Source organism: Opisthorchis viverrini, assembly GCF_000715545.1.
Source record: "Opisthorchis viverrini unplaced genomic scaffold opera_v5_432, whole genome shotgun sequence".
Lineage (NCBI taxonomy): Eukaryota > Metazoa > Platyhelminthes > Trematoda > Opisthorchiida > Opisthorchiidae > Opisthorchis > Opisthorchis viverrini.
This window is the reverse complement of record NW_008752095.1, coordinates 364,844-372,633: the sequence shown is the minus strand read 5'-3', so window position 1 is coordinate 372,633 and position 7,790 is coordinate 364,844. Positions and strand designations below refer to the sequence as shown.

The 7,790-nt window shown below is 48.8% G+C and overlaps 1 protein-coding gene across 1 annotated transcript in view; it reads left to right on the top strand.

The window, feature by feature from the left end:
- Window positions 1-363: 363 nt before the first annotated feature.
- Window positions 364-7,790, top strand: part of T265_11013 (hypothetical protein) — a gene marked incomplete at both ends in the record, with an annotated part of 42,889 nt that continues 35,462 nt past the window's right edge. Inside the window, 2 exons of the mRNA XM_009177549.1 lie at window positions 364-657; window positions 691-898. Coding sequence (XP_009175813.1) covers window positions 406-657; window positions 691-898 — 460 coding nt within the window. The remainder of the gene's footprint in view (window positions 658-690; window positions 899-7,790) is intronic.

Genomic DNA, 7,790 nt, shown 5'->3' with positions numbered 1-7,790 from the left:
CACACCTGATTCCCCTTAGGCTCAACAACCGACACTCTCGTGGCCTATGAATCCACGACTCCTATGGGGTTGTCCGGAAGTTTATCGTCGGTGTGAAGGCTGATTTCGCGTACAATATCCTTTTATGTTGTGCATATTCATACCAACCCCCAATTTGCACTACGAACCACGAATTTCCCCGTCACCGAAAGGTCAAACTAGAGCTATTGTTACAATTTGCCGAAAAATTTGGGCGCGCGTTCTGGTCTCGGGGCTTGCTTTCGAGATTGATGTTGGTTGTGGTGCGTCTTTTGTCATATAAGTTAATTTGTACGCTGTCCGTCCCTCATCTGATGCCTGACGAGTACTTAACTCCAATTTCAGTCGAACAATCTGCGTTCAGACGCGAAGCTTAATGACGGTGCCATGCCGACAACCGGGCGCCCAGGGAGTGGGCACCCGAAAATCGATGCTACTCGAGGAGTTGTTCACAGCCTTATGTGTTACCGCCAGAATGGTGAACCAAAGGAATTTGCTATGCGGGCTATTGAGAGCCTTATCAAGAAGTTAAAGGAGAAGCACGATGACTTGGATTCTTTGATCACAGCTATCACAACCAATGGAACCCACCCTAGCAAGTGTGTGACGATTCAGCGTACACTGGATGGGCGAATGCAGGTTCGTTCTTATTGCTACCTTATCTCCGATTAGATTGCTGGCAGGAAATGTCTACCACACCTCATCTACGCGCGTATATGGCGTTGGCCTGATCTCCATCGCAATGAGCTACGGCATTGCAAATTCTGCGCCTTCGGTTTTGACCTAAAGCAGGATTCCGTGTGTATTAATCCATATCACTACGAGCGCGTTGTATCTCCCGTTGATTTTGGGTCTCTGAGTTTGAGTCCCAGTGAAGAACGTAAGTGGATATTTCGAGTTTGATATTAGCAGCATTTCCACGTGTGCTGAACCCTTACTTTTTTGTGTACATCGCCTTGTTATCTGCTTTAGGACCAAGTGGGTAATTTAACCTTCAGAATTGGCCAGTTAACGTTAGGTGTTCGTCTTATGGAAAGATCGAAGCCTTTGGAGTGACCTGCTTGCACCGGGTTGCGCGTTCCTTTTCATCGTCTGGTCACTTTTAAATCATAACTCCATAAATGTAGGGCACATAGGTCAGATAACAGAGTCATAACCAGGCAACGTTTCCTCGTGTGGTGAGAAAGGTTTGCGGAGAGACATCGGTAGACCGGGCTGTGGGTGCAGATGATACTTTCCGTTTTCCCAGGCAGATTTGTTAGAGGTACCCAGTTCGGACTAACCCACGAAGCGGCAGGATAGTATAGGGTTTTCGTCGGGGACCATGGCCCCGGCCTGTGATTCAAAAGTCTGACCACGAGACAGCAGACAGCTGAGTATTCTCCTTATTTATTTGAGTATTCTTTGTAGATCCGCCCCTCAACAGTCTGAACTCGGCTGCAGGTGACTCGCCTAACCATAGGGCATAGCGGCTAATGCAATAGTGTCTCGTTATGCAGCTGGGTGCAACCCCATACTAGTTTTAACAGTGTTTCAGCCATATTGAATAGTGAGGCGGTAGTTACGATCAACCACTTGGCAATCTTAGTGTGCAGTTTCTAGGGCTGACGTTTTCTAACCCGTCCTTCTTCGGTAGAAGGGAACATGGATGTTTCCACGAATATGGACACGCCGGTTGTTTGGAGGAAGCACTGCATTCACACCCATTGCAGAAGACAATCAGAATCTACCTCTGACCGCCTCGTGCGTTTTTGTGCTACTCTTGATCTGTCTGCTCCCCTTTGGATTTCCTGTCTTGGTTGCGCTTCGAAGAACGAAGTTCCGGCCAGTCTAACCAGTGGGATCATTGCAGCGCTCAAACCCAACCACAGCGACAAAGTGTCGTTCGTAGGTTGACCTCTATGCTTAGAGTGCGTATGACCAAATGAGTCTACCGACAGAGTAGCCAGAGCACGAATTTACTGACCGGAAGGTGCGTGGTTCGAACCTGATCCCTATATCCCGGCTTTCCCTGTTTAAGCTTGGGCAACCCAGCAGTATTCCAGCCCTCAAGCTTCCTTCTGGTGGCTAGGCACCGCAAGAGTGCTACAGCTGAGAGATTTTTTATATGTGGTCTGAGTCAAGATGTGAGAGTAGCTGTCACCCCTATGCCCCGAGAGAACACTGTCGGCTGTTTTGGTCTTTTTGTTGACACTGTTGGAATTCGTCCATACGCTCACTCTTAGTTCCTTCAAGTACTGTCGATTTTAGAGTTCATGCGGTTTCAGGTGGTAAAGTCGGGAGGTGGAGCATCGATGAGAGCAAAGGCCATTTCTCGCTACTGAATATTGGATAACTTGCAGCTGGCCTATTAGAGGCTGTTCAGATGTCAGAAATTACTGGTCTCGAATAGTGCGGACTATTCTTGAGAGATTCAGACTGTCGGGAGGCAGGTCGCACGGGGATCATTAACAGGTAGATAGGTTAGCGAATGTACACTCATTTGCAACCTTATGAGTAGTGCACTACAAAGGTAGATAGGTTGTCATTGAAGTCAATGACAACCTATCTAGGGAGGGAAGCGGCCACTGATCTCTATGGTATTACACTTGGGCATGGTAGAGGGTTCTGCTAATCTGAACCGTAGTGGCTCTGTCTTGTAGGTGGCCTTGGGTTCGTTGTGATGAAAAACCGTGGATGCACGCAGCGTCTTTCGGGTTGAAACTCGTAGAAAAGCATAGAAAAATAACGTCCATCTCGATGTCTTTGTCAGGGTTTACGGTCCATGCGTCTAGCTGGCAAGAGGTTCGTTAGACGGAATCCCCTTTTCTGTCTATGCTGCACATACGACGTACGAGGCATTTCTGCAATTGATCGGCCACGATTTTAGTTGAGACGGGAAGAAGAATGGTTGGCTTGTAATGTGTTGAACCGGACCTTCTGTCGTGAGCGTCCGGGTTTTCCACTATTTAAGGACATGACGTTTCGAGTGGTTAGTGATTACCATTGGCTAGTGTTTCTTCCAGGTCGTTCGTCAGGAAGGGGACTGTTGTGAATGACGTTATCGGTGCCGGTAACAGCATCGTTTCGAAGGGTTTTTAATTTGTATTCGACAGCCGCTTGGGCAAATGCTATGTTTTCGAACCCCCATTAGGGAATGTATTTCCAAGAAAAGATAGGCATGTAAAGGTGGACATGTGCTGCCGAAGCAGGGGTGTTTCCTCTAGCGTACTTGCAAGGTCATTCGTTGTCCGCAGTGCAGACATGTCTAGGGCCTTTGACGGGCTTGTACAAAGTATCATAAACATCGGGAAATTTTTCTTTCTGGGCTAGAGGGACTCAATAGCCCTGCCATAGGTTTCCCCACAGCAACACCAGTCTTCCCCCGTTTGACAGGTCGTTTCTTAGTTCTGATTCAGTTTTCTCTGTTGGTACATGTGGTGGTTGGAGAAACCGTCGTAGTTCGTCTGGTCCCCAGTCTGTCTAGTGATGTGTTCCATGAGGATCCAGCCACTGGCTCGCACCAAACTGCACGTTGGTTTTGGTTTGGATACGGATGAACGTTGGAACCTCGGTATCGGGTTGACTATGTGACAGGTTTGTCTACTTGTGTATCTGTATCAGTCTCAGTGGTCTCACCAAAGATGATATTTCCATCCGGATTGCGAAAGCCAGATCAACGTTTGGAAAACTGCATCACGGTAACGTAGGCGTTGCATAAGCTGATCCGTCAGGAGCCGAGTTTGCAGTGCTACGGTGTGCTCCGTATTATTATGGGGTCAGGAACCTGGATGCTGCGCGCTGCATCAAAAATCTAGTGTTCGACCATCGGTACATTGGGAGTCATGACGAAGCACTTCGAACGGTTTTCGAAAGAAATAACCCACCCGCAATGAATGAGCTGATCACAATTCATAGATTGCGGTGGCTCAGCCACGTGCTCCGCTTGCCAGTTGACTGATTTCCTCAAACAGCGATTTGCGCACAACCACGTGTAGGGTGGAAACGAGACAAGAAAGGCCAAATAATGATTAGGCAACTATGAATGAAAGCCATTACCAGCTGATCATTGACATCTCTCTGGATAAGGACTCCGAGACGCACCAAACTGTCAGACATTTTCAGACATGGACTGGTCACTTCTTAAGCGGCGCTCGTGTATCCAAGTTGTTGATTTCAATGCATAGCTGCCCTCTCGGTCTACGAAACCGACAGCTAGAAGTAATGTACAACAAGTACGCGGTTTCACTGTTGATGATTGCTTGGCGTGGTTCCAAAGTGGAACGGCCACATACTTTCAAGCAAGGTATCTTTGTGGTCGATATCATTGGAGGGACAGCCTATAAGCAATGGGTCGTTGAAGTCCATAATTATGAGGATATGGGCACGTCTAAGACAGGTGGCGTCACGAAAGGCACCAATTGATTGCAATTGCGCTCACCTCTGAGCAGAAGACTGCATAGAATCGCATCTTCAACCAGAAAGATTCGAAGAACATTAGGGCCAAATAGGAAGTTACTATCGTACATGACCACGACTTCGACTTCCGACCATGGGTCTCTCCTGATTAACAAAAGACCAGGAAAAGGTGACCCAGTGTTATGGGTATCTGGTGGAAGTCAGGTTTCAGGTGCATCAGTGAGACCCCAGAGATGATGATGGCTGATCAATTCAATATGCTTGATGTAGAGAGCCCTTGGGCGTCAGTGTAATTAATGGACCTGGGAGTGCAGGCTTCCTTCGGAAGTGTGCAAAATATGGGCAATGAGAAGAGTCGCCTAGGACTAGACAGTACAACTGGTGGACTCCTGCAATTTCAGCACAGGTTAAATCTTGTTGTCGTTCAGCTGTAGCACACTTTCGGTGGCTAGCTGTCATGGCACCAGAAGAAAGTACGAGGGCTCAGGTACTGCCAGGTTACTCAAGTTTAGACAGAAGCAGTCGAAATGCCGGTGTTGGATTCAAACCATGGGTTTTCTGACCAGTAAGACTGCTCTTTAATCACTGAACTATCTGGAGCTCTTGTTGAGTGGGTCCGTCAGGAGCTGCGGGAACATCCCATCAGCACACCAGAGTCGGAGCCCTGGTGATGCAGGTTGGCAGTTGATGTGCCTGGAGTATTCGGTGACCATTTGAGATGACATCGGAATAACTTCAAGATGCGTGGTACGCTTCCTCTGTAGTTGAATCGCTTCGGTGGCAAGGACGTCATCCGCCCGTAGTAGCCCCTTATTGTACTCCCATTTACTGTAGTCATGGTGATGGTCGACCGTGTTTTGGGGTTGTCCAGCTCCGGGACCGCATGGATGAGGATTACTTTTGTTTCTGTCAGATTTGATTATGATGGGGCCTAACCCCCTGCTTGCAACTTTTTCAGGCCGAGGTATGTCAAGGTGGGTCCTTTGGGATGTGGTTCATTTGAGGAGGTAAGGCTTTTCAATAGCATTTTCAACATCGCCAGGGTTCAGCGTTGCATGAAGTAGCCTCAACCCCTTAGCGCGGGTGGAGCTTGGGCTTATCATGAAATAGAATAGAAACCCATATTCGTTGGTCTAGTAAGTGTCGTTTCGAGCGGTGGGTGAGTGTGCAAACGGTCTCAGTGCGTTTGGGCGCATTACTGCGAGAATCTGAGTGGTTTTGTGACTTATTCTCTCTGGCTCGAACGTCTAATGCTTTTGTGGACCTACTTAGTGAACGGAATGGACTCGGTTCGCTGAGCTGATTGGCGGTGGGATGCTAGTAGTGTTTTGTTCGTCGAGACCGTTATTAGTGCACTTGATGGTTTTCGGCCGCTGGTACCATTAAGGACGATGATGTTGGCCCAATCAATTAGGGGAGCAGAGTGTACATCCAGTCGACTTCATTTCACGGGAGGTTTAACTGTTCACCATAGTGCGGGGAAACGGCCGGTTTGCTTTCTAAAGGAGTCCTGTGGGTGACTATCTTTAGAACCAGTTTTTCGAAGTTGTGGCTCCTAGCGTCACTGGTTCTTCGTTGTCTCAAGGCGGCAGTTAAAATGCAGACTTGCTGACAGAAAGGTTCAACCCAATTCAAACTTGACATCGTTTGGTCCTACGTAGCTTCGGCAACCGGGTAGTATCCCGGCTTTGGTGATTTCTTCGGCTGGCGTGGTACTTGGGCACGGAAAGCGTTACAGCTCAACAGCTATTATTTTTTATTTTGAAGGCGCGAATCACGATCAATTGTGGCGTCCAAAAGGAATGTCACTGGGTTTCAGGGATTGTATACCAGGTGGTAGTAAGCACTGTGTTGTATGGCTGTGACACGTGGACCCCGTGAACAGAAAGAAAGAACAGGTGTTCTGAGACGTCTTCAGCTTTGCTCACAGATGCGTCAGAAGTGTTGCTTGTATCGGATGGCGTCGATGGATCCGCAACGACGTGAGTTGGAAACAAGCGTTGGGTACATCGACTGTGGTGGTTTGGCCGTGTACCAAGCATGTCGAATCACCGTCTACAGAGGTGATAGTTGTTCTCTATGGTTCCTTCAGAATGATACCGACGGTATTTGGCTTGGTAAGCAAGTGTGGAAGAGTTTTTGTGGGGTTTTGGTTGTTTGCCGTCACGAAGAGACTGGACCTTACCGTTGTGTGGCGATTTGTGTACCTCGGCGACCCATTGAGCTATACTGGGGAGTGTCCGCACGATGCTCACAGAGTCTCTCATACTAGGTTGGTCCATGGGTAGAGGTCCGACGAACACAGTCTCCTGGCCCTCCAGGTTGGGGGTTGGAACATGTATGGCGACGTGTTCCGTAAAAAATGGTCATGTACTTGCATTTCCAGCCGAACACCGCTGCCTTGCGGTTGGGCTTTTGAGCCAAAGGCTTTGGATGAGGACCCTAATCGTCCTCCTGTCTAGGTGTGGGCGCCCTGGCAGTACCTCAGCCCACGTACAACCAGGAACTGCACATACACAAATAAATTCATGCCACATCGGCCGTCGCGTAGTGACATCAGCCGGGTCGACTTACTTGCTGCATACAGCAGGGCGGGTAAGTGAAAACATACTACTGCTGACGCCTCTCTTCTTACACTTTCACGTCTTCTTTCTTCCACCCTCCCCCACCCAAATCCGCATACTTTCTCCGCAGGTCCCAGCTCTAGGACTGACCGTGTTGTTCGCCCTCACTCAGCTGCAGCTTCTGCACGTCCGAGTTCAGTTACAACCCTACACACTTCGAAGTCTGTTTTCAAACCCCGAAAGCCTGTCTATTTAGCCACTTTCAATGTTCGCACACTGAAGCAAGCAGATCAACAGGTGGATCTTGCGCGTACGCTGGATTCCCTCTGTATTGATGTATGTTGTCTGTCAGAAACAAGGACACAGGACACAAGTACTGTAATCGAACTGACTGTCCCCTCGCTCTCCTTCAGGTTCCGGCTGCGCACCTGGTGATGCAGAGGCCGCCGCAGCTGGATATGCTGGAGTGGGTATTGTATTGAGCGAACAAGCGGAAGCGTCTCTGCTTGATTGGATACCCGTTGACAGTCGCCTCTGTGCGGTTCGTTTGGCAACATCTGCGAGAGAGTCTAGAGAAAGTGAGGTTCATCGCACCCTGTTTATTGTGTCTGCATACGCCCCAACTGACTGTAGCTCTGAATCTGCCAAGGACAGTTTCTATGACGCTCTAGGTGCCCTTCTACAACAGGCTAAAAGCTCAGATATCGTTGTGGTTGCTGGTGATATGAACGCCCAGGTAGGTAGACTAAGCGCTGCTGAGGCCCGATTGGGTGGTCGTCTTGGTTTGGACACTAGACGCACGGACAACGG